General features: G+C 41.7%; 1 protein-coding gene across 1 annotated transcript; it reads right to left on the reverse strand.

The window, feature by feature from the left end:
- NDRG1 (N-myc downstream regulated 1) lies at positions 1-26691 on the reverse strand. Its single transcript, XM_009273977.1, has 15 exons — positions 26615-26691; positions 24624-24659; positions 17316-17421; positions 15464-15584; positions 13440-13502; positions 11700-11760; positions 11155-11241; positions 9540-9596; positions 8481-8584; positions 8041-8097; positions 7047-7098; positions 6230-6277; positions 4625-4660; positions 3205-3256; positions 1-1852 (listed from the first exon to the last, which is right to left on the reverse strand). Exons 1-15 carry the CDS (start codon positions 26675-26677, stop codon positions 1587-1589), a joined length of 1209 nt encoding a protein of 402 aa, XP_009272252.1. The 5' UTR covers positions 26678-26691; the 3' UTR covers positions 1-1586.
- Positions 26692-27646: the final 955 nt, after the last annotated feature.

Below are 27646 nucleotides of genomic sequence, written 5' to 3' on the forward strand. Positions count from 1 at the left end.
TTGCAAAGTTACAAATTTATTCATTTTGAAATAAATACAAATACTTCATTAAGAAACTTTTCTTGATAGACTTTACACAATAGCTTTATTCTTTCTGGAAATTGTCTTTTCTTCCCACAAACTGTTACGGATATTCTACACAAGAGCTGAAGTTAGTCAATATAAAGTAACCTAGATGGTGTTCTTCTGAACAAGCAATCCCAAAGTATTAACATTTGCTATTTAACTGCTCGGCATTTGAGTTTTCTTGTTTGTGTGAGGACTGCAATGCAGCAGGTATGCACTGGAGCTCAGGAAATCCTGTCCCACTACCTATGGAAGGACGAACTTAAGAACGCCCAACTGTGAAAATCTGACTGGCGGAAAGGTATCAAGCCACTAGCATCAAAGAAAGTAACCCAAGGTATCAGGAGGCTACGTAAAGATGCAGAACCAGCAGATCATTACATTTATGCAGTCATTAAACACTGTATTTCACAGATAGTGTTGCCGCTCCACCACTTTGTGGAATACACTTCTCAGCACCAGTGAGATCTCAGAGTTTCAAATCCAGTAATTAGTGGCAGTTGAACGTACAGTATCTAATTACATGCCATCCCACAGTTATTCATCTCTCCTGACAAAGAACAGCTGGATCTGGCTTCGCTTACAGAATTCTGAATTTATCACAATTGTGCTGGACACAAAAACTTGAGCTGCAAAGATAAGAAGCTGTCTGAAGGAAAAATCAAGCTGTTTCTGCTTTGCTGGCATGTATGGCTACCCTGCTTGTTACAACTACACCAACTTTTGCAGTATGGTAAACCTTTTGGCCCAAGATCCCAAAGAGGAAATGCTACCTTGCTTATTAAATTTAAATCCTGTCCTCATTCGGCTATGCAGGTTTTAGGGTCTAGGAAGGGAGAAGGAAAGGAAGACTGGAACTAAATCTCAAAAAAGCAAAATAAAAAAAGCTTAAAGTTTTAGTTTGTCTCAAAGTCACATTAAAATCACCTATTTTAGTAGTATATTATTGTACATAGGAAAACAGGCTTGAATACTAATGAATTAGAAGGCCTATAAATGCACGATACATTAACTTCTTTATCATTTGAAGTCAAGCTATATACAAAGAATTCAACTCCAGCTTCAACATGAGGCCATAACACATTTGTTTCGTTTCCTTCTTCAAAAGCCATCCACAATAGTGATTTTTTTCTCCCCCTCTTTGAAACTTGTCTCAAATTGTGCCAGTTTACTTCAAGAGAATAAGAGAGAAAGGGGCATGTAACAGCTTTGATTTTAAAGGAGGATATTAAGCAAGTCTAGTTTGACTCTGAAGTGTTTATAACCACATCAGCTTTTGGCAAGTATCCTTTAGAATTTGGCATCCATTGAAGGAGGGCACAATAGCAGCAACTGTCTGAGTTACAAGAATAACGATAGAGCAAACGAGATGCTTCTTTTCTTTGGTCCCTGTCAGACCCTGGTGAACAGAGTTCATCCTACAGAATAGCTTGAGATTAATACCAGTTATGTTTTTGTGATACACAGGGGGCATCCATTACTTTTTCACACTGTGACTAGCTTAAACCTCCCACAGCAACCTAACAGGACACTTCCATGGACTTGGGGCTTGATTGTTCAGCGTTGCTTGCCGAGTTCGGCGTCAGCTCAATGCGTGTGTCTGTGTGGGAGCGGTTCCTGGCACCATCCCCAGTGTGGGATCTGCTCCTCGTTCCCTCCCCGGTGTGAGACCGGCTCCTCGTGCCTTCCCCGGTGTGAGACCGGCTCCTCTGTCCTTCCAAAGAGGTTACGCTAGAGCCAGAAGCGGTGCGGGACCTCATCAACCTGGTCATGCTAGCAGAGGGGACTGGAAAAAGAGTCTTTTGTTAATGCCTTGCTTCGTGGGCTTGGAAAGAAGCCCTTGCCTTCCTCTCCAGCCCTAACCACCCTTGAAGAAGCCTTCAGGGTTGAATCTAGACTTTTCACAGTAGCTTCTTGTGCAGAAGTAGTACCGCTGCTCCAGGCATACAGTTAAGGAGCCCAAATTACTAAGGCAAAAATCGGTGGCCATGGCTGAGGGATTCAAGACAGAGCTTTATGGCATGTTGCTGTGGCTGCAACAAGCCAGAGGAAAACTAAGGAGACTCATCAGATCCGCCGTTACTTTCAGATGTTTAACCTTTGCTGGCAGCCCAGGCTAGCAATGCATCTATACAATAGCAGTTGTCAGAAGCACATACATGAAGGATGAACAGCTACAAGTTAAAGAAGTCTCTGAACTAACAAGGTTTTAAATGTTGTGTGCAGCATATGAATCATGTGCCCAGGCGGCCAGGAAGGCCAATGGCATCCTGGCCTGTATCAGAAACAGTGTGGCCAGCAGGAGTAGGGAAGTGATCGTACCCCTGTACTCGGCACTGGTGAGGCCGCACCTCGAATACTGTGTTCAGTTTTGGGCCCCTCACTACAAGAAGGACGTTGAGGTGCTGGAGCGTGTCCAGAGAAGGGCAACGAGGCTGGTGAGGGGTCTGGAGAACAAGTCTTCTGAGGAGCGGCTGAGGGAACTGAGGCTGTTTAGCCTGGAGAAGAGGAGGCTGAGGGGAGACCTCATCGCTCTCTACAACTACCTGAAAGGAGGTTGTAGCGAGGGGGGTGTTGGTCTTTTCTCCGAAGTAACAAGTGACAGGACGAGAGGAAATGGCCTCAAGTTGTGCCAGGGGAGGTTTAGATTGGATGTAAGGAAAAATTTCTTTACTGAAAGAGTGGTGAAACATTGGAACAGGCTGCCCAGGGAAGTGGTGGAGTCCCCATCCCTGGAGGTATTTAAAAGACGTGTAGATGAGGCGCTTAGGGACATGGTTTAGTGGGCATGGTGGTGTTGGGTTGACGGTTGGACTCGGTGATCTTAGAGGTCTTTTCCAACCTCAATGATTCTATGATTTTATCTCCTGTGATGCAACGAGGGGACACTATTACAAATATCCACCTTAAAAATATCAAGGTTTGTAGGTATAAGCTGTCTACAAAGCCCTCTACTATTCAGTAACATAATTTGGTCTGAAAACCCTTCGCCCAGACACCACAGGTGTTTTTTTTCCCCTTGCAAATGCATATCCAACAGGGAAAAGATCACACATCTGGGATCATAAGACTCTGAATGCTTAGATGCCCAACGAACTTTGGTAGCCAGGTGAACCATTCCATAAAACCGATACTTACTGTATCCCATTCCCTGAACAAAGTATTTGAAAGCTTCTGCAAGCTTGGCAGGCTGCAAAAGAAAGAGAGTATTATTGTATGCAGTGCTCAGCAAGTTAGTTACATGACAATGTTAGAGATACCATAGATGCCCTATCTGAATAGGGACATCTTAACTATTCTCTGGGTTCTACTGAATGTCTGAAATTTTCACTTACATGAGAAAACTCCACCATTCCCCTCCCTGGTCTGTTCCCCTGCCCCGTTATTTTACCAAATGGACACGTGCGTTTGAGAATAAGATTTCTGGAGAAGTGACTACAAGTGGTCTAAGCCTGGCCCAAACTTTGCTCGCACAGCTACTGAGGCAGATGAGCCAAAGTAGAACAACTGGCCTCACAAAATACACAAGGCAGTTCATACAGCATCGGTAATTCAGCAATTCCGAATCAGCAGAGAACAAATTCAGCTAGTCAGAGCTGACAGTTATGTTTATAGGGCAAAAAAGCTCAGCAGGAATACACAAGCACAACTGCGTATGACCGACATTCTTGCCATGAGGCACTCACTATTTTTCTCTGCTGCTGACACAGTGGCCAAATAAGCCTCAACCTCAATTACTGACCTTGTAAATATTGCCTATATTTTTGTTGTAATTTTATCTGAATCAGTTCAGGGAATGGACTCTATCAGAGAGGAGCAACGCACATACTCCTTTGTGGCTTTAAAAAGCCTTTTCCCCCCCTCCCACTGTAAAAGCACACACTGCCTGTACAGGGACTTCTCAGCTGCAGGTAATTACAAATTCAGTTTTTTCCTTAAGTTCAAGACCACCACATTACATTGCTTAGAAATCTGTTTAGAAAACATCACATCCTAAAGCTGATTTACAGGTCAGCTGTTTTAGTGAAGCAACACTAGAGCACAGGTACATTTTAACTTTCCCAGCCTGGTTTTACTAGCAGCCTTGGAATTTATGCCTAAATGTATTTCAGAAACTCCAGTTCATTCTCAGTCAAGCCGGGTCAGTGTATGCAAGAACACAGCATTGTTATTTCCTGCCTCCCACTTTCCTGATCTATACTATAAATAGTCCAAATACGAGTATGTTTTTAAAGCACTAGTGCTCAAGCCTTAATCCATGTTAGCTTAGTAGATAGGCATAAAATAATACTTCCACATTCCCACCTCAGACCTTTACTTGGTTAAGACTTAATTAGTGGAAATAATATCCCCTCCCAATCTTAATGTTGCGCTTCATTGGTCTTTAAAGAAAAAAAGAAAGCTCAGATGACCGTCTGACATCATTATTCGTGAAATCATAACCATCCTTTTGGCTGACATTTGGGAACAGCAAGTACCCTACAGGAAAACACCCATTTGTTGCAGTCTGACACGCTGCAGAACAGGATTAGTAGGATTTCCATCAGCCAAATCCTACCTGGGAAACTTGAGGGAGCCCACCACAGTCAGCCATCTGAAACGGGGATGAGAACAGCCAGTTAGCGTAATGCCAGAGGAACTCATTTATGCTCAGAATATATTAAAATGACCTTTTTAGCTATCTGGCAGAAAAACATTTATTTTTGTTGTGTGAGTAACATACATATAGATGAAGGCATCAAAGCAAGCAGGTAAATGTTTATAAAAGCTACAACTGCACCCCAGAAAACCCCAAAGTGTCTTGACCCTCAGACAAAGCATCAGCTGGAGCTACAAATAAATGGTTTTTGCTAGGCAGTGATTACCAGTTTCTTAGAAACTAGCCTATTAGTCCTGGTTACAAGTTCAGCTCTGAATTACAATAAGGTGACTCAGTATTGACCTGAATGACAAACGGGAGAGAGAACAAACACCTAAACCTCAGCGGTGAGAGGGAAAAATGATTTGCTGAGATTGCAGATGGCAAGCATCAGCCTGACTTGCCAAGGGAAGCAGGGAAAGCTGAATTAGAAAAGCTATCCTGAGTGCATGCAGTATTTTTGGAGCACTTCATTTTTCCTGCCACTCCACCCCTCAAAGCAAACCCAACAAAAACAGTCCTGTTCCAAGGAACACCACAAGCTGAAAACAGTTGAGTTGTGAATTACAGGAAACCCTAAATCCTATCTAGGATTAGTTAGCAGCAAAACAGGCCTGTAGCAGGATCTGGCATCAGCCGTATCCCTGGACTGAGCAAAGGCTGGCCACTGATAGAGGATCTGAGATAGTTTCAGATTTTTTCTTGGGGCGAGTCTGCCATGTCCACGTGGTAGGTCAGCAGTGTAACTCCTCAATGTTAGGCAGAAAAAGCATTGAAAAAAGTCATTGTTTATTATAATTTTCCACTGACCAATTCAATAAAGAGAGATACAGTAAAAGTTCCCAGCAGCAGCATGACCAAATTTGTTTCACCGTTTGCATGCTATTACACTCATTGCATTTTACTTCATCAGTAACGAGCTGAAGATTGCATCCATACTCTGAATGCCAAGTATCAGCCAAAGCCTTTGCACGATGCTTTGCTGTTTGGAAGTGCATTTTACCAAGTTTTTGGAAAACAGAGTCATTTCTGACAGTAAGATGTCCTGGACTGTGTCCACATAAAAGGCAGGATGACAAAACTGTGGCTGATAGATCAGCTGTCTATTCATCTGACGCTACTGTTGAGGGACAGGCAAGCACAGGAACAGAACGAGTTGGTTTGCACTTCCACTCTGCTGATGCCTTTTTTAAACCTTTCCAAATACCTCAAGATCAACTTTGCCAGCTCTAGTCAAATTCATTATGGGTATGTGAAATACTGAGCATTTCAAGTCTCACCCCTAGTGTTTTAAAATGGAGGAGCTGAGGAATTCCCTGTTGTTAACTTTGACAAGAAGCCCCTAGTCTGGTTTACCCCACTAAAATACTCTTACCCTGAAGGAACTGCCCTTCCACATCCGAACTGGATTCTCACCGTGTTACCTGTACTGCAGCATATGGGAGTGGTTCTGCTTTTTTAGTTAATCCAGCTGATCGTAAATGAGGGAAATGCTTATTTTAAAAAAACAGCTCTTGTTATTACCTTCAGAAGTGTGGTCCTTGTTGGGTCCAGCTTTGAGTTGCATTCAACCTATATTAAAGAACAGCAGCATAAGGCATTATACACAAGATTTTAATTATGAACTGCTGGATGAAAACAGATTAAATATCTTGTTTTCTGGCTTAATACAGACTAAATTGGGTATCTTAGGCTTCTGTGCAAAGACTATTTATACATATATACATCTTGAAACCCAAGTAGGTCAGTTCACATTTCTGACTGTATTCTTTTCCATGTACAAACCAACCCATTAGTTGGGAATTTGAGATTTTTTTTATCTGTTTCTGGGACTCCAGTGGCAACAACTGTTGTTTATCTTGTGATGGGGGGGTCATCTGGTAGCGTCCCAAGTAGCGAGCAGCCATATGGCCACAGGCCAGCAGACCGGGCATGCCCGTTAAGGCACAACATTTAAAGTCATCCAGTCATCTGGGGCGAGTTATAGTGGTCAAAAAGAAGCTCTTTGCTTCCATAGTGACCCAAGGCAGAGCTCCAACACCACAGAACAAGTTAAAATACCAGCGGCAGATTCCTCTCTAAAGGAAAATATTTGCGGTTCACTGGAACTGCTGTGGCGATTGTTCCTAACGCAGTAGCTATTAAATAATGGTGCACAGACAGAGGGGACAAACAGCGAGGAATTAATGGCAGCTCTCCCGCGGTCTGAAAGAGGAGAGCCAGCTGGGCTGGATCAATAGCAAGCGAGGTTGCTGCGCGGGCGTGAGCTCTGCCGGCCTCGCGCAGCTTCTTGGCTCGCCTGCCCGTTAGCATGGTGGCAAAGACGGCTCGATATACACACCACAGCATCCACCGCCGGGGAACTGTCGCCAACCACCAGGAGGACAGGGCATCTGCAAGGAAGCACACAAAAGAGGTATTATCTCTGTGATCCGGCCTGGACTTGCCCTAAGCTGCATTCTGTGTCACTGGAAGGATGAGACAGTTAAGTGTGTGAAAATGATTTCTTTTTGTATTCCAGACACCTTAAATACACACCAAATCCACTGTATTAGCTGCAGATCTACTGACACGCTCTGATATCTTGCCTGAGAACCTGTCCTTTTCCCCACCTCGTAGAAATCAGCCCTTCCCAGTGCTCTTATTCCTTCTTTTAAAAGAAATTGAATGTGGGCATCAGCATCGAAGCCCCACCCCCACCCCCTACCCCCCTGAGCTCCAACTTTTGGATCTGTCCATCCAATTTCAACCAGACTGGCAGAGAAGCAGAGTCTCAAAGTCTCCTGTAAACATCAGCAGCTGAGCAGAGGACTTGACAACTGTTCCGTTGCACAAGCTGCATTATAACTGAAAAGCTATTAGCAGAAGATCTGGCAGATAGTCATTCTCATACCTGCTCCATCTTCCTGAACGTTTGTTGGTGGTTTTTTTTTTTACTTGGTTTTGTTTATGTTTTCTTGGATGCATAGGCACAGCTTAAGTGCATTCAGAGCTATAGTTTCCATTAACTAGGACATATTTCCAGGTGAAGCTAAGTATATCTACTTTCCAAGTACTGACTCTGTAAGCCGAAGTTTGCAGACACACAGTGACAGGAACTACTTAACTTTCCATTTCAGCTAATATGACTCTGAAGTTTGAAGAGGGGAAGTTTTCCTAATGGCGGTCCCTGACTTGCAGTAACGTTTTATCTCCTAGACAAAGTTACAAGATCCTTTGCTAGCACATAAGCACGTTCAGCTACAGCTCTGCAATGCATATGCAATGCACCCATTGATCACACCTCTTAGCTCACATCATGCACAGGTGAACTGGTAGGAAATAAAAATACTTACTGAAGGGTGACAACATTTATACCAGGAACAGGGCGCTCAATCTCTAGGTCTCGCCGACTAAAAAAAAATGGAGAGGACAAAGGCTCTTGATATACTGAAATTTTACAGATACTTCCATACTCTTCTAGTTTAGAGAAAGCACAGACACTCACGTATGTTAATTTAATCTGATACATGTTGTAGCCTCCACAACTGATGGAAAACCACTTTAGCCTGAAGTCTCAATGTCTCAGTTCAGTCCCAGTGTACCATCTATCTCCTCACAAATGCACAAGGTCCTTCTCCCATAAGCAAACCACCTGAGATCCCTAAAGGCACTGTCAAGCAGAACTTTATACTGGGGGAATACAAGTAACTCCACCACACAAGTAATACTGGCTCTAAGAGCTGGACAGCCTCTTAAAACAGTTTCCAGTTAGAAATCAGGTAAATGTATTTACCTGTTGTAAGAGTTGACAAAGAGATGAAGGTTGGTTTGATTCATATCATTAATAATATGCTGACGGTAAGTATGGATCAGGTCGTGGTTGCTGTGAATCTCTTCCTACAGTGGAGACAGAATCGTTCAGAATAGGGGCTATTTTCTGAAAGGATCTGAAGACATGGCACAGCAGTCATGTATCAGACTCATATCTACACAACAGGAGTGCACCTTTAGGGAAGGGACAACTTCTAGCACCCAGTGGTGTCGCCCAGAATTAACATTAGCCTCCGATTGCAGTACAACATTTTTCACTTTAAAAACTTCAGTATGTTGTAATGTCAAGATCTTACAATTGCAAAACATGTAGTTGCAGTGCAGACGGTTACAGTCAGACAAGTGTGAGGTTTTAAAACAAAAAAAGATTCAGGGTAAGAAGCTCAATAAATGTTTCCAGGGTAAAGCAGATGTTGAAAGCTTACAAACATATGTAATGTGGAACTTAATTTCACAATGGTAAATAACTAAGCTTCAAGGACTTCAATCACTAACGTTTTCAAACAGTTTGGTTCTAAAGTCTTTATAGATTAGTTCCATTCCTTGTCCTGCTGGAATGGAGTTTTCCATTGCAGTTACTAACAGTTTCAAACACAGCAAAGTAGCCTCAGAAAACAGTATAGCACTTTCCATTAAAGTAGGCTTGCACTGAAGAGCACCGTTAGTACTAATAACCAGCTTTCCCAGAGTTACAAGTATATTATGGTATAAAAAAAACCTGTGGGGTAATTCTGCTCAGAACATGAGCACATACGACACATACTCATGTTTAAATGTTGGCTGTCTACACAGGGAGCTGCTCCTACTAGACTAGTCATGACTCAGACACACTTGAGTCATCGGGACACAGCACGCCCCATGGCAGCATACACCTCCAAAATACTGGGAACAAGTATGAATCCTATCTCACAGTTTAACTTTGTACTTTGTTGTTTAAATGAAGGCTTCTCCCCTCCTCCCAGCCCCAGGAGGTAAATACAAATGACTGAATACATCAGAGGAATCTTTCCAACATCCTTACCTTTCCAAAAAGATGTGAAATGACCAAGTCTGGTAAAGCATTTGTCCAACCTGAAATCTGAACAGCAAGATTATCTAAGTATCTGATATTAAAACAATCCTTGAACAATTGAAACCTTTCAATTACCCATAAGTAGACCAATTGATGTTTCTCTGCTGTCCTTATCTGTACAATATCTTGGATTGATATTTTTTCCCCCTCAATCCAACTAAAACACCATTAGGGGTTGTTTACATTTGAGTCATTCTCATAAGATATCTTTACTAATGCAGTTATACAGGGAACACACTACTAGTGGCATAGGTATATATGGAATCACTCCCTGCAAGAACGCCAAGCAAACCAGCCAGTTGGGTGTCATTTAACCTCACTGCCCAACCTCCTCACTAACAACCCACACTGACAATACGTTGGAGCTGGTACCTAAAGCTCACGTCCCAGAGTATGTGCTCTTGCTTTGGAAGGACAGAAGGATACAGGGCACCTGCTGCACTCAAGGTCAGCAATACTTAAGAGAGGTGGAAGGCAGAGGCACAGATATGGAAGAACTTAATTACAGTGAGACATTGGGTGAGATAATCAAAATAGGTCAACTGGTACATCTCAATGTAGAGGAGTTACTAAATATACTTCCAGATCAAACTTACCAAAATAAACTGGTATGCAAAATTATTTTTAAAAAATGAGTAACTAAGCCTCGAAAGAATGTTACATCCCAGCTCAGGAAAGTTTCTCCCAGTATTATAAGGTTGTCATTACATTTAATATCACCCTAGACACTTACAGTGGGTTGACTCTATGTGTGGTTAAAAGATGACGCACTAATTTTTGTACTTCTCAGAGTGTTTATAACAACTGCCATTCACTTAGACATGACCCTGAATGATACAAAGTGCCTTCCATCAGTTTACCCTGAAAAATGCTTTAACAGATTAAATCTGAGTGACATGTAATATATACGACACGTTATATATACTGGTTCCAGGAAGATTTTTGAAACCAGTTCTCAGCGCCTGTTTTCCCACATTGCAACCTTTCTTACAACTACAAAAGAACACGGTTAACAGGAGCTTCTTTGTATGTGAACATTTTCACTTAAAAGTCTGGTTGTATGAACAATCTGTCCACAGTTACCGTAGCTAATGCCCTTTTCTGAGTCTTTTTGGCATCTAAGACTCAGCTAGATGATTGAAACCTGAAAGATGTTGTTCTGAACATTTTTCTGTGCTCTAGTTCACATTTTGGACTGTGCTGGTAAACAAAGCCATGGACAAGAACTGAATGTTACACTACACTTTAAGTTTACTTGAAAGAAAGCTGTTTCCAAAACTACCCTGTGTCCAGGTTAAACTAGGTTTTCCCCAGCAGTCACTAGCTCTTAAGAATTGTCCATACCCAGTAGCTCCATTATACCATGGGTATCTGTTTCCTAGAAGTACTTACTTTTATCACTAGACCTACAGGAGGTATGTTTGCAAATGGAAAAATAAACCCCAAAGGAATTAGCCTGGGATATTTTGTGTCTGCAGCCATGCCTTGACACACAAGCTTGCCCAGCTCCTCATGCTTGACAGGCTCACAGTATGATTTATTTTTCTAACTTAAAAATGTTTACCTTAGTTGCTGCCCAGTCCATCCAACCTTCAGCACAAGGGTTTACATTAATGAGAACTAATCCCTCCACCATCTCTGCGTGGTTTAACTGCAAAAGAAAAGATTTAAGATTCATTGCATATCCTTTGCAACTTGACAGTCAGCATAAAATTTAAATTAGCAAATAATCTCCTGGGGAGGAAGGCGGTAGGTCTAGTTTTATCTTGCACAAAACAAGCGTATGTATGGAAAAAAAATTTTCATTAAAGCAATTCAACTGAGCAGCTGGAGAACATTAAGATTTAACTTCTTCTCCACCCTCAGTTTAAATAGAGAACTCCCATTAAAAAAACCTTCTGCAAACTAACTGGGTAGAGCCCAGGCCTTAAAATGGAAAATCTAGGTCTTCTGGATTAGCTATCCCGCAGATTGTGGTATTTCACTTAAAAGCCTAACTGCTTACTTAAATGGGCACGGCAGAGCAGGAATTCTCTGTACATGCTACGGGGATGACAACACGTCAGGGAAATCGGGTTAAAGGCTTTAGGGAAGCTCCACGAAACTTACAGCAAATCTGGTTAAGATGTAGGCACCGGCTCCAGTTCCCATTCCTATAACGGTCTTCAGCCTGCACAGCAATTAAACGGAAGAGACAAATGAGTCAGACAGCACTGAAAATAAACAAACCTGCATCAGCAGCCTTCCTCTTTCATTCACGCCAGCGTGTATCTACAGAAGGGTGGGTTGCAGCTCGGGTAAACCGTGGACCCTCAGCAACGCCACCGGCCCCAGTAAGGAGCTCAACGTAGCAGCTGGATTGTTATCGGCAGATTTGCGGGACGCTGGTCCTCATGCGTTTGCAGGGCAGCAGCAATTCTCACTTATCTTTAAGTAAATATATTGAGCAACCATAGCATTGTTCTGCTCCTGGAAGGAAATGGTTACTCTCTGCCAGAAAAACTTATAAGACACAGTCCTGAAACCTGAAATACAAAGCTCCCCCCTCCCCAGGCTCCCCCTGCCCTCCACGATACAGCTATCCAACTGGGACGCTGATTCCTCTCTAACAGGGGGCTGGCAGGCAAGCCTCTCATGCTATCCAGCCATGGGGGTGATTAAGTTTAAACTTCATAACCAAACAGGGCAGAGACAAACCAAATATTTGCGTTAACTGAAACGGGTTTTAAAGCATCACCTTCAAGGTCTTAGAAAATACGTGGAAGGGAAGACTAGACAAAACCACTCAGAAAAACAGGTTATACAATGCTTTTAGGAAAATACCTGAGGATAGACTTCATTCTCATTAGCAATATTAAATCGAGGCTTTGTAAGAACACTCCAGCTTAATTGATTTTCAAGGCACTGACATTACGTTAGCATTTTTTTCAGTGCAAGAGCAGAATTGGCAACACTGTGCCTTATATCAGGCATTTCAAAAAACACATCTCTTAAGAAGGCAGTGAGGTAAACTGGTCCAAGGTATTGCAAGAGCTGGTTACAACAGCTGAACAATGTCTAAATTGGGTGCTGGTCTGAGACTAAATCCCCCGCCAGCAGTCCAGCCTGTCTGCTCTTCAAGGCTGCCTAAACCTGAATGCCAGGCTTTCTCTGCTTGGTCTGCAAACCCCTTGGAGGTGCCTACCTGCAATCTTCATTGTGTACCAGGAGCACCAACTCTGCAGAGAAGGTGCCTTTCTCAGCTACAGCTCCTGCTAAAGCTAAGCTTTAAGGGAGGACACACACCTAAACCTGTTGCAGATAGACAACAGAGGAACACTGCCACCAGGTCCTTCAACACCGGTAATCTGGCATCGGCACTTGGTAGTAGAAAAGGCTTAAGGAGGTTGGACTGACCCCCTGAGACACTCAAGCCACAGAAACAAAACAGTAAGCATCTTCAGACGGGACCACGTTTTTTTTCTGCTAACCACACAGGAAAACGTGGGTTGTTACAGTGGGAAGAACAGATTGTCTGTGCCCTGCCCCTGTGAGGGCAACGCATAGAAAATACTAGAGGAAGCCCCTAAATTAGGCACATGGGATTTCACTCAAAGTTGCTTCCCGTTTAAAAATAAACAGACATTTCAAAGAAGGCCAAAAAATAAGCTCTTTCAGAAACAAAGGCAGAAGTGATTCATCTATAACAGAGGAATTTAAAAACAACCACAACTGTAATTCTAGCAAACAAAATGCCAGGTAGCCAGACCAAAGCTTCAGCGGCAGCACAGGCGAATATCTGCTCTGCCCTGCTCTTTCAGTGTGCCACATAGAGAGAAGAATGAGGAAAATAAGTAATTCTGCACTCACCCAAACTGTTTCAGGATTCCGGGAAGCATTTCGGCCAGCTGATCCATGGAGGGATACACGTACCTACAACAAGTATGTGTTTGTGGAGTTACTACACCACTTTCAGTAGAGTAGGCTGGGATGTTTAGAGACACAGCGGTCACTGTAGATTTAATACCAAATGTGCTCATTACGAGATCATTGACAGTATGACCTGAATTTAAATCAGGAGCAAGCACAAGTAAGTAATTTAGCAGAAATATGAGCATATCCTAGATGGTACTTTATGTGAGTTACAGGATGATAGATGTCTGGTCTGGCAGAGAGCAAAACAGACCATAATGAATCTCTTCCAAGAAAAGTTAACACTTAAAGCTTATGAAAAAGTTTGAACTTGAGAGGTGAGTTTCCAGCCACATTCACCACATTTGTTCTTCTAGTCTACCACAAAAAAGTTTCCCTGTGTTGCAGAATCACAGACTACAGCAATGAGATCTAGATCTTTGGCAAATAATTTGCATGCATGTTTTCAGGGACACACAAATTACCATAGGATAAATAAGAATAGCTTTCTATTAATATTGATGGAGAAAACAAAGGCATAGGAAGGGCTACAAAGCTGCTGAGAAGTTCAATAAAAACAGCTGTCAGTTAATGCTCCTGGTCTTCTGCAGAGCAGATACAAAATTTTGAGGGAAGGCAATTCTGAGCAAAATCTCAACCGAGCAGCACATGGAAAAAAAATCCACCCAAAGTAGCTGGAGAACATCTGCCTAGGATGTATCCAAATCTCTGCTTCCCATCAGGACTACACCTAATGATTCTCTAGTTTAGTCTCCAAAATAAAACCAAACAAAAAAACAAACAGTGCAAAAGTACTTTAAGTTATTTTCTTAGATTTTCTTGTTAGGAAACTAAACCTTGTCATGACAAAAGCTAGTGTCACCACAACAGCTGTGACTTTTAACTTGAGCATGCTGGCCTCCCAGCTGGAGGGCTGGGAGAGATAATTCAGCTTCTTGTGCTGTCATCATGATGTTATTAAGCAGTGGTCTTTACTAGCATAGATCATGATTGCTGCCCTATGCAGCTGACAACTCAGAAATGTTAATGCTTGTTCAGGACATGAGGGTTAAGACACTTAAAAGCTCATGATTCAAACAAATACAAAGTGGGGGTGACTGAAATAGCTTTGTAGGCTGCTCTGGTAGACAACTGGGCCATTGCAGTTAACACTAGCTGAGAACTTGGCCCATCATGACCTCCTCAGCATCAGACCAGCTTAAATATTAAGAAGGGAAATAGACTGGCTCATGCAATAAGGGTACATGTAAGCTCCTTAATACCTAGTTTTTACTGAACAACTGTTCCTTGCCTTGTACCCTCCCCTTGGCATGTTGGCTGCTCCCTTCCTCAACAAAGCTGATTCTCACCCAAGGGGCATCTTAAGGCAAATCTGTCTCATTTGTGGTCATGGCACACAAGGTTTCCAAGAGTTACAGCACCATTCGTGATACACAGTCAGAAGTATACAGCTATCTGTGATATTCTGGGGGGGTACCTCACTTTGTTACTGTCCAACAACTTGGATTTTCCGGGTTGGTTATCAAGTCTACTTATCAATATCTACCATGCTGCCATTTCATAAAAAACATGGATTTAGGAAGGACATTATATAATGGCTAATGCCTATCTTGTTTATAGTAACAAATTAGTTTTGTATTTGTATTCAGGATGTCATTACAAAACAACGTAACTCGATATTTAAACTGACAGATGTAGACATCTGTCAAGGAACTGCTTTACAAGCAGCCTAGTTATCAGAGATAAAACACAAAATTACAGCCCCAAAGTCTACTGTGAACTGGCACAACGCAACAGAGCTCCCAGAGCTCCAGTACCTTAGAAACAGAGCGTCAGGATTTAAGTTCAAAAGCCAACTACTGTGTTTGCTGCAAGTGCTTTTTAATTAAACTGCAGATCAAGACTCTTTTTCCAGAAAGAGGATAACTCTGAAAGCACGGGCTGTTTCCCTGACAACTCACCCAGCTTGGAAAGACGGTGCTCCATCCTGCTGACCGGGTGCATCCACATGGCAGACTGCAAAGTGTTGGGTAATTTCCTGCATATCCTCAAAGTTGAAGAGAGGATTGAAGCAAGTTTTATCTTGAAAAGGAAAAGAAAATATGGAATAATTATGCTGAGGGAAAATAGTAAGTTTTCAACTACAATAAAATTATTTATTAACCTGTCCTGCAGATTAATGGAAAGTTGGTTCAATCAGGTGAGCTATGTTATTGCCTGGGAAAAGTGGCAGTCCTTTATCTCTGAGGAGGAAAGACCAGTGAAGCCCTGCTACAAAGCAACCTGTGCCAACTTGCTTTAATTCCTTGAAGCAAAAACACTGAACAGCTCCTTCCTTATGGCCAGCTAAGATTTATCCATGTTACTTTGGTACCTGCCAGAAGTATTTGCTTGGTGCACCAAAATCTCAAAAAATCATTCTTTATGCAAAGTTAAAATACTAATAAAATACAGTCAGGTGTATTCATCTCAGGTTTTAGCTTAGATGAAATTACCCATTTACTTGTCCAGTCATTTTTCTTTGGATTGTGTCAAAACAGATGGAGGAAAAAAGTATCCAAGGCTGAGATCGTGACTTGTGCTTTTGCCCAAATATTACAAGATAAACATTACACGATCAGCTGCTGCAGGCAGCTCAAGACAAAAGCGTCCTTCTGGGATACTCAGTGCTGTAGGCTCCCAACTTTGAGGTGACTTGATTTCTGATTTTTAAGCAATATTAATGTGGGGAGAGGGTTAGCATATTTTCCTCCTGGAGTGGAAAGCATGAATTCTGTAGCACCGTCTTTGAGATGCCTAGAAAACGGTTCAATGTTCTGTGTGTGTTTCTGAATGTCTTCACACTACAAGTAAAATCATTGCAAAATATAAAACATTTTTAGCTCAAATCAGCTTTAGGAGAATATGCAAGAAAGGGAAAGAAAGTTTATTCACCATAAAGATAGACTTTGTAACTCTAGAAAGAAAAAAGTCTTATTCAAAGATGGGATCCAGATTAAGCTCTGCCCTGATCCACTGAAAATCCAAAATAAAGCAAGGCAGTTCCACAAAAAACAGGCAAGAAAACACATTTTTTTCTTATAAGTAATATCCGCCCCCCCAGCAACAGCCAGACTTTAAAGATCTGCAGGTGTTTTTAAATGTAAATATTGATAACTGATTAAGAAACAGTAAATTGTGTGAAGCAAACAGTACTGGTGAAAAGAACAAATTAGAGCAGATCTGGATATTAGGTCATAGAATCATTAAGGTTGGAAAAGACCTCTAAGATCATTGAGTCCAACCGTCAACCCAACACCAGGTCATTATATTCTTGGATATGACAGATAAGGTAAAAGGCACTTAAAGTTATTTTCTTAATACTGGCTAAAGACACAATGCCAGCACTCATTTTGTCATCCTGATTTGACACGTAATTCATATAAACCCACAGCAGCATAAGACTGGTTATCAGACAGGAACCTAAGACAAAGCACCAGCAATGTTGTTTTCAACCCTGCTGGCAATATACCCTCAGCCATCCCCTACAGATGTTTTTACAGCATTTATACATGGTCATTATGAGCTACCAAAGATCTTTGGCTCCTTTAAGTGAAATATTCCAATTATTTACTTTGCAAGGATAAAAAAAATCTGAGAATTAAACTTGCTGTAAGAAAGGAACTAGATACCACCTAACAGGTTACAATGCACATAAACAAGCAAGGACGTGGGAAAGGCTTCCAAACCATCGCCGCTTCCACACCTTTGATTACGGCAGTAGTGTTAAGGAGCCAGGCCATACCTGTGCTATCAAATAAAAAGTCTGCTTACGATTCAGCCCGATGTCATGGTAGGTGAGGATAGCTGGGCGGTTCCCTCTGGGAGTCCCACACATGGTGACATGGACCGAGCCATGCACAGTCTCCACATCTTGCTCCTGGCAAAGAACAGGAGGAATCTGTTAGCAGCTTGTCCGCCCGCTGCAGCGGACCTCTGGGTGACCATGAGCACAGGTCCTGCCCCATCCCAGGGTCTGCCCGCAGCCCTGGGGGTCTCCGCAATTCCCGTGCTAACGCACCCCGTTCTTCCTCACGGTGGGGGCTCTCTGCTAACGTTTTACATTCAGCTGTCATCTACTCCAGTCCACAGACCACTACAGAAGCACTTAAGCTGCTAGCTCTAAGCAGATGCTGAGGGAATAGTGAAATAGTTTTTAACCTCATTAAAAGGCAGCATGAGAAAAAAAGAAAAAAAAAAGAAAGCAGTTCGGTGCAATGACACCTAAAATAATAACAGCTTACAACTATAACGCAAGTTGCCAAAAGAAAATACTTCTGTTTTCTAGGAAAAGGACTTTAACTCAGCAAATAACTACTATTCCCCAAAGAAAGCAGTATTAAGTAGCCTGTATTCACCATAAAGACTTATCACACCGTGGGGCCTTGTGATTATAGTAGCCTTCCCCAATAAACACGACAGCCACATATGTTAGCTTTATGGCTTGCTGTGTATAGACCTGACCATAAACCCAACTGTCTAAAGTTTGCTATAGAGCAGCATATCCACAACATTGTTGTGGCGATTATCAGAGAAACAACGTTAAGAAGCATACTGCTATTATTTGACATAACAGGAGTTTGTACTATTTAATGATCTTAAAGCTAAGGACACCTTTATTATCAAATCAAAGTCCCCCTGAGTACCATCTTTTATCTATTGGATGTCTATGTAAGTTAGATGCGACTTGGGTTGTACTAACATCCACAACATATGGAACAGATTTTTTTGTTTCTTTTGCACTTGAACTTCAGATGGGTATAAACAATTTGTTATTTTGCCAACATGTATAAAGGGAATCGCGAAACAACAGTTATTTATGACACATTTACAGTACCGTTATACCCGCATAACAGTCAAGGCAGTATATAGTTAGTAGCCAGTCTTAGCATTTCATCAGAATATTTTATTTACTGTACAGGACACAGATATCCGTGTCATTCAGTACAGTGTACTGTCTGCTACTGCCCAGCTTGCTTGACTTGCTCCATGCAGTAATGCCCAGAGGCAAAGTCCAAGTTAAATTCAAATTTATTACAAATTATGCTGTAGGAATCAGGTGCGTACAGCCTCTGTGAAAACCTTTACAGAGCAAAGCACAGAAGCTCTTCTGAGATTTGAGGTATTAATTTGATCTAAATCGCAGCTTGGTAATTTGATACATGAAATACACCACGTGTTTTGTTGAAAATAAGGATGCTAGGCAACACCATTCCACATTTCACCTATTTTCTTTGCAATTACACATTTACATCTGTTTTAAGTTACAAGCATAGCAACGAATCAAGATCTGCCCCTGACTCGTAGTCCGGGCGAGCTGAGCATCACTGCTATCTGAACTATACTCCATTGAAACACTAACGTTCAGCTTTTATGTCTCCTTAGAGATTCATTCCTCTGCATACTCACTGCATTATTTAGCAGGTAAGCTGAATCTTCCATATCCAGCACCATCTTTAGGCAAAACAGGGTGATAAATCCAGCAAGTCAGACAGAGAACAGTAGCTGGTTTCTGCTTTGTCCAAGTAGGAAACTAGGTTATATAGACAAGCTGCTATCCTGCATAGGCTTATGACTCCCATAATGCCCAGCTAGAAAAAACAAAACAGACTAATTCATGAGGATGCCATTCTTAAATAGGATTTGAATCAGGTTTGATCAGGAGAAGCACTTACTAAATAGAGCTCAGACATCGAAGATGAACTAAGTCGCTGCCACACAATGTACAAAGTGCCAAATTTCAAATCTGGGAATGAGTACAGTCTTTCCTGTTGCTGTTTCATTCAGGTTTTGATAAGTTTAGCTTCATTTCAGGTTTTGTTATCTCAAATGCTAGAACACCCCAAATTCATTCTAAATTAAATCAGAAGCAAGTTCTCTCCTAAAAGCCAGGAGTAAAGTTTCCAGTAAGAACATGAAAGACACTGAAGTCTTAGTGTAAGTCAGAATCATTCTTCACAACAACAAAAACAAGGACTTTAAATGTTTGAAATCTAGTATTTTCCAAAGTAGATAAGCAACATTTAGTCTAAAGTATTCCTACATCAGTCATACTAATGTTACTGTAAGTTTCACTTTGGCAGAAGATAGGGTATTGTAGGTATATTCATTATACAATACTCCAGAAGAGATTTGCAGTAGCAATAGATAGCAATTAGTAACAGCAATTAGTATTTTCCACATTCTACCTGCCTTCTGTACTCTGGATAATTTTCAATACAGAGCATAAAAATCGATAGTTTGGCAACCTTAATACCAGTAATGAGAGTAAATGATATTGTGTAACACACCTCCTGCTGAGTGTGGAATATAGAAATTATTTCCTCCTCAGAGACTAATAAGGTATTTTGTATCATCAGATTTTTATTGCTAGATCCTTGCAGTAACAGCACTGAAAACCTAGAAGTGTGTTTTCTTAGGAGGGACCACCTTTCAAGATTTGGGACCTTCTTCCTTTGTGCATGAAAGAAAAAAATCTGTTCATGGTAGGTAAAGCCAGACCCTTGAACCTGCACATCCCACTGACCTCCACAGCTAATTCTTCTGGAACGAGAAGCCTGAGCCTAGTTCAAACTCAGTGTCAACTAAGAATAGTTCAGAGACGACAGGCGACCATACTCCTAATTACCGGCATAAATCACAGTCAGTTTAACAACTGGTTTAATTCCTCATTATCTTCACAGTAAGACTCCCCTAATTCAAAAGGGTTGTGCTATTTTCCATTAGCTCAAATTCTTAACAACAAATACCCAAAACGTTCTCCTAAAAACCAATCAATTCAAACCAGTTTCTTCGATGACATCAAACCAACAACTTCACATCCCTATTGATCCTATTAAAGATCAGGAGATTTGTCTACGTGATGTAGGGATGGATGTTTTCAAAATGCAGAGCACTGAAAACAGATGGCAGCACATCCCAATCAATGTCAACATCATAGTAAGAGGCTCTTCAACTGATTTATATTAAAACACCATCTTGGAAAAAAATCCAACGTACACTAATCCGATAGAAGGATAAAGACAAACACACCATCTGTTCACATCTCTCACTTTAACAGAGGTGCAGGCTTGTCTTAGTGCCCTAAAAATACACACAAAACTACTTTTGATACATGCAATTTAAGAGAGGCTATCTTAATTTGAAGGAGCTGATCCATTCTAAAGTAGATTTTATTTTTGGGTCAAGTGACATTTTTTGACGTTTTGTCATGAGGTTAGAGCCAATTTGTAAGTCCATAACACAGGAGAGCTCATTTATTCCTTCCCCTCTCTACCCTGGCTAAGGAAGACATGGATTGAGGAACATGCTTATGAACAGGTTGTTTTCTGAAGTATGGGATATGCAACCAAAACGCTTTAGATATCTAAAAAGGAAAACCACACACATTGCACATTTTGCTAAAAACGCCGTATTTTATATTTTAAGTAAAATACTGCGTTCCATCAAGATTATTTTAAAGCTTTCAAATATACTTAATCCTCAATTACCATCTCATGCTTTTATTTTAATTTATATTATGCCTGTTAAATACACCTCCCTTCTCTTGCCTCAGAACTGAGGGAAATGCTTCAGAGCTTTTAACGAGGATTTAAATCACTTTTAAATTGCAGAGACAGTAGATTTTAAGTTCACATTACTTAAGAAATTTAATATACTAATACCTGCATATGCTATTTTTCATTTCTTTTTTCCAGTATCTTGACGATCAAATATATTTGAGCTTTTAACGTGGTATTGCAATGTTGGGTTTCAAATCCCCTTTGCCCTGAGGTTATTTAGCATTTTCCCCTAGCTTTTTCTACTCCAAAATAGTTATTTCAATTAATCTTATGTTCTTCTAAAACCCCAATACCCACCTGTCCAGCTATTTTTCTTTTTCTTTTTTTTTTTTTGTTAAGACTTCTATTTTGAATTAGCAGTATTAAGAAAAAGGTTCCCCAATTTAGGTTGTGAGTTGGGTACATTAATAAGTATGATGACTTTAGATGTAAATGTAAGGGACTCTGCTAAGGTGGATGCCAGTAACAAAAACTTTGGTGCAGGAACTGAAGCAGATTATTGCAATAGTTCTGCCCAAGAATTCTTCCTAGTCTGATTAGCACTGGGTCACACTGCTCTGCAAAAGCACAAAACCACCATCACCCCCATCCCTTTCCTTCAGAGACCTAAAAGGACGAGGAAATCCATGTAACATGCTGCAAAGCCCCAAACTGCATCCACCGATGCCTGTGGGAAACCCACCCCATCGCGCCATGAGGACCAGCCGATTTGTCTCCCGTTGCAAGGCGCCTCTTTCCTTCTCTTCTGCATGCAGGAGGAGGAGGAGGGAAAGCAGAAGTGGTCCTTGCATGCTGGTGGATATAGATGGCCATAAGCCACGAATTGCAAGGGACAAACTCATCTCTGCCACCTACAGCTGCCACACAGCCCGGAAAGTTTTGCTTAGTTATTGAGAAAGCAGTCTCCTGATGGACTGCTCACTTCTGAAACACAAAGCTAAGAGAATTATATACAGTGACGAGAAGCCAGGTCTCCGCCGGCTCCAATGCTACCAAGCGAGAGAATAGGCAAATACATCAAACTGGAAATACAATTAAAATGTGTTTGGCGTTAAGCCGAACTAAAGCAGCACAGGGCACACTGCCCTGCACCCGTTTATCATTAATTGTGCTAAAACAGGTTTGGTCAGGAGCACTCCCCTTCTTGGGAGGCAGGGGACCTTCACTTAAATTTTCAGGTAGGTGCCACAGACAGACATATAGTGCTGACTAGAGGTAGTTCAGAGCTGTCAGTTCTTCCATCTCGTCTTGGCCATCCCCTAGTAACTCCATGAAAGCTTTCCTCCAGAGGACAACCAGTGGCTTACTTCAAAATGGAAAGGTATGTTTAACTCAAATCTGTCTAAGACAGCATGTGAAATAAGAGTCTATCTCTTTCCAAATCTGAATAACTAGATATAATTTATTGTTGGAACCAACACACCTCACAGGCAGTCACTACTTCTTCACTAGTGGCAGAAACACAGTTATTAACTGAATACTGCATAACTTGTCCTCAAAAGGACAGAGCAAGTTGCAAGGGATATGATGGACACCCACACCCATACACAGGTGCTAAATAAGGAGCTCCATCCTGCCAAGCGCTGATCACCTCCTTCCCTGGCCAGGTCCATCCTCCTCCCAAGTGTGGCTCATGGGACAGGTTGCTCATTAAGAGCACACACACGAGTTGCAGTGTCAGTCCTGAGTGACTTGGGTCCTCCAGGGCCACATGTGAATTTCTCTAATGAAGTAAGTAATCAAGGCTCTCAACAGCTCCAAACCACCTTTTTCATAAATCAACCACAGAAGAACTTAAAGACACATAGGTAGGGTACTTGTGGTTTTAAGGACCAAAGCTAAGCCTCCTTTGCAGCGGCAGTTCTTAACATAATGGATTGAGACTGTTCTTCCACATTTTTCCTTCCTGAAGTAGAACAACCAAAGATTAAACTCGAAGAAAGAAAGATCATTAAAAAAGCAAGAGCTGGCAGAACAGGGCTAAATGACAAGAACCACTGGTCTGGATTAGCGACAGTTAATCCAAAACATGGAAAAAAACCCAAAAAGGCTTAGAGAATTTGGTCTTGCAAGTTAAAAAAAAATCTATATATACACATGGTTTACAAACCAAGCAAATTTCTTCCAAGAATAGAAATGAGATATGGGTCACTTCTGGATTCATAATCAAAATACTGCAGTATTCCTGTTAGCAGACTTAATCTGGGATTCAGATTTATTTAGAACAAGTGATCAATCCGGACCCAAACAGAAAGCTTCTTCCATGCTGTGCACAGTCCTGCAGGAAGCCGCATGGTGACAACTTTAACTTATATTTGTCAAGACTTCAGGCAGCAGATTTCATCATTAGAAAGGATGAGGGGGAAGATGCAGGATTAATGTAAACTACAGTTTTACTATAGAAGTAAGAGCCACTGAGATGATAAAGATGTTTGAGATAACTGTCTCCCTTCATTTCCAGGGAAAGGACTGCTGAGTTTGTGCTGGATTTTTAACCAATTTGGACAGCATTGAATAAAAATATAGACAGGCGCAAATAAAGTGCAACATGCCACAATGTACAGAAGGGTTATTTCCTCCAAGGACCTCCGCCTGCATATTCAAGAGACTAGAACAATTTAAGAGCTTTCCTTATTCCTGCACGATCTACCTCCCTCATTACACCCCCTTGACGAAAATAAGACACCCGGAGAGCCTCTTTTCCCAACACATACTCCGTCCTGTCCTCAGCGAGGGGAATTCACCACTCGCTCTTTTTGTCGAGGCAGGTACAAGCTCGCTGGTCTCCCTCCCAGTTCAACCTAGCCTGACTCCGACAGCAGTGCTTTTCCTTAGTCTCAGCTTAGGAACCAGCGAGGACAAACGTCTCAGTCAGAAGCCCAAATGGCAATAAAATAATACACAAGAGGAGCTGAGAGAGTTACAAAGTCACTTCTCAAAAGCATGACACATGGGGAAAGTGGAAAGCCACCGTCTGACCTAGTGGTGCACTTTATGAACTCATATTCTGGCTGTAAATGCACATACGGAAGCTACCATCACTCTCGTTAGGGGCAAAATTGATTGCTTAGCACCTTCCACCATTCCACAGGCTTCAGGAATCTTTTGGAAACTTTCAATGGCATAACGGGATACATCGAGAGGGACATTTCCTCTGAGGAAATGCATGCACACCACTAATGAAAGCAAATTAATTGGGGAAAGTGCGTGACCATGTGGGAGGGGAATATTTTGCTTTCACTGCCACTGCTGAAGAATCTCATTCTCTTACAAGAATAGAGCTGCTTGCAATCCAGCCACCTCTTTTGGATGAAACTTTCTCAGCTTCAGTCTGAAAAGACCTCCTGCAGTCCCCTTCACATCGCTATGTCAGAGCCCCATTCACACCCCTCTCCCACAACAACAGTATTTCTGGAGAGCGGTCAGTCATTTCTGATCACATTTTGCTGTCTTCCCAAATGTCAATTCAGTTTCCCCTTTTACCAAAAAAAAAAAAAAAAGAGAGAATATCTTTACTTGCCTGAACATCAAAGTCTGGAAGGAGGCGAGTGATAGCCTGTGAAGAGATTTTAAAGCATTAATGCAGGTAACTTTGGCAGCTACAGAAATCTGCGCTGGGACATGTGTGTTCTAACCCACGGGTTAGGTAAATTAAGGACGGAAGATGTCAGAAGCAATACAGCTGCTGTCACAGGTAATATCGTCTCAGATGGTGGACCTCAAAGCATTGCAGTCCAACCCGTAATCATGACAAGACTATAGAGCCTTGATCTTTAGGCCGTTAGGCAGTGTCTTGTACATACAAACAAGTAGCTAAAGAGCTGACTGAGCTTGTGGAAGTCACTTTACATCAGCCTTAGCTTCAGACAATACGCTGGGTTTTAATCTTACGATACTGTTGGTCTCACAACCTTTTAAACATAGCTAGTTTCATACACTGTTGTTCCAGTGGGGTCTAGAGTTGAAAGGAATAAGTATATGTGGCATCCGTATAGACAGCATATGGAATAAGGCTCATCACTGTTCAGGAACGAAGACTCAGCTGTAGAAGAAACCTAAGCACAACAAGCCAGGATGCGACTTCAGAGTGCATCACCCACTCAACACCAGCTCCACTGTTAACCTTAGTATGTGCTGAGTGTCCTTCAGGGCAATCCTTTCCACTTTCTCAAAGTAACTTCCTTCATCTATGTTAAGAATGGCCACAGAGGAAATCAAAGTCAGTGCTAGTTTCCCCACATAGACAAAACCTAAGGTAACATCATGAATCAAAGCATATAGGGTTAATTGTCAGGATTCCAACTTTTGATCTACGTGCTACAGAAACCCAGGAAGTTGATCAGTGTTTTAAGGCATTTCTGAACTTTGAACCAAAGGCATTTCAGTACCCGTAGGACTTCTGCTTAGTATCTTCTTTGCTTTGCTACTACTGAACAATACTGCATTAAAAAGGAATCTTAGTTTCTGAAAAGTTTGAGTGCTGCATTCACTGGTATCCAAACGAGCTCTGCTTTCATGCAATGTCCTTGGCAAAGGAGCTGTGTTTAAAGTTTCTCTAGCCATTTCACTGCAGTCGCAAGTGGAAGTGATTTTCTGAAGTGTTTACGCAAAAGAGGTAGAGAATAAAAAAGAAAGTAGCAGATAGAGCAATGAATAGTTCTAGTGCAGAAAACCAGAAAAAACCAACACAGTTATATATGTCATTGTCAAGAATTACAATCATTGGGAACAAAAAAAAAATTTTAGTTTTGATTCAAGAAAAAAAGCTGAGAGGTTCCTTCACATATTACAGTGAATTATTTGCCATGAACATACCGAAGCACAGAGTATTGCTACCACCGAAGAGTCAGACAGCCACTGAACCCAGATGCTGTGGGCAGATTTTTTAAGAAAATGATGCAAAAACAAACGGAAAGAAGTACAACAAGGTTAAGCAAAAAAAAGTCTAGGATGTTTCTACACTGCAGCCCCAGAGGAAAGGCTGCGGCTTGTGCACACCCAGCTGGCTGCAGACCTGGTAGCAGTTTGACTGTAACTCATAGCTCAGTGCAGTCAGAGAGGGCTAGATAGGGCACAGTCGTACCTCTGGCCTCAGATGTGCCCAAAAGAAAAGGCTCTCTATGTGCCTCCTTGAAAGGTAGCTGACAGCAAAGTTTGTATCTTTACACTGAGAAATCTATAGGTGTAGAAGGATGTACATGAGATTGCCCAATTGGCATCATTCAAAATAGCTTAAGACACCCAGAGCTGTCATTATTCAGAAAAGAAAAAATGTCACCACCAGACTAGCACTAGAGAAGAGTAAAACCAAAGACCAAGAAAGAGCAAATAATTAAGGCTCAGTTTTGCATTCTTTAAAAAAAAAAGCCAACCCACTCTTATTCCATCTCCAGTTTCTTTTACTTGTTTCTTCCACACAGTATGTCAGAACTAATCTAAGAACACATGTGCAGTTCCAACAGCAGCCGTGAAATAAAACACGTAAGTTCTAAAAAGCTTTAAAATAATTACCTCCTCCTTCTCCACCAGAGGTTTCACCTCTGCAAGGTGAGCATCCTGGAACTCTGTTGACATGGTCAGTAGCTGATATCTGCAAAGATGAAAAAAGATTTGTTCTCAGCTTGCATCAAAGATTAAATACAGGAACAAATAAAGATCCTGCTCCACCCAACGCCCCCACCAATGACCCACTGTCTCAGGTTATAGTTTAAAAGACCTTTGCAAGAAGGTTATGAATCTCTTGTAAAATGCCTCCCTGGTTTATTTATATACACACTCCGGCACAATATGAGATTAAAGAAATATTAAGGCTGCAAGATCAAACAAAAGTTTGGCAGCTTCAAAACAGGGAATGCTGAAGGAAACAGGGCAGGGACCGGTATAGAGAGTGTCATGGAAACTGTCATTTCACAGGTGAAAGGAGGCATAGCCAAATCTGCACAGCCACCTTCTGAAATTAGCTTGAATACTTGTTTCTGATTTTGGTTTTGGTTTTTTTTTTTTTTTAATGCAGGCTCCCTCTCCATCCCCCAGATCTCTACTGTAAGAAAACTGAACTGGACACTCATTAGCACCATTTTACTCTCAGATCGATGTGCTCCATTCTTTGGGACACAAACACCTTCCCTGATCTGAACAAAAAACTAGTACCAAGTAAAATAGATATTCCTTTAAGTGGACACCAACAAGATGCATGCAATAATGTCGTATTCAAAACTGTCAAAGTAAGGAACAAGATTTCTGTATCCTGCTCTAGGAAAGGACTGGCATTGCGATACCCAGCCCTCGTCTGCGGGAAGCTTAACTGGGAACACGGATACGGCCGAACCCCAGAAGAGGTGACTGCCGAGGCAGACAGAGCAGCAGGTTGTGCTGCAGGTGCAGTGCCCTTCTGCATTTGGACCAAGAGGCATCTCAGTTCAGCGACCACATCACTCCAAACTGGGAGTTAAAGAGAACGGCATGTTTTCATTCTCTTGACAAAGATAAGGTGCCAGAGGCAGAGGGCTGTTCCCTGCGAAGCTCTAATGAATGGCCAGAAAC

This window comes from Aptenodytes forsteri, unplaced genomic scaffold (genome assembly GCF_000699145.1).
Source record: "Aptenodytes forsteri isolate BGI_AS27 unplaced genomic scaffold, ASM69914v1 Scaffold223, whole genome shotgun sequence".
Classification (NCBI taxonomy): Eukaryota; Metazoa; Chordata; class Aves; order Sphenisciformes; family Spheniscidae; genus Aptenodytes; species Aptenodytes forsteri.

What these genes read in the sequence shown, in the direction of transcription:
- NDRG1 (XM_009273977.1), bottom strand. Translation starts at nt 26,677, where the DNA reads ATGTCAACAGAGTTCCAGGATGCTCACCTTGCAGAGGTGAAACCTCTG. An exon ending in TGGACTGGGCAGCAACTAAG is followed by an intron (nt 9,597 to 11,154) that starts GTAAACATTTTT and finishes CTTGCTGTTCAG; the next exon opens with ATTTCAGGTTGGACAAATGC. An exon ending in TTTGTCAACTCTTACAACAG is followed by an intron (nt 8,098 to 8,480) that starts GTAAATACATTT and finishes ATTTTTTTTTAG; the next exon opens with TCGGCGAGACCTAGAGATTG.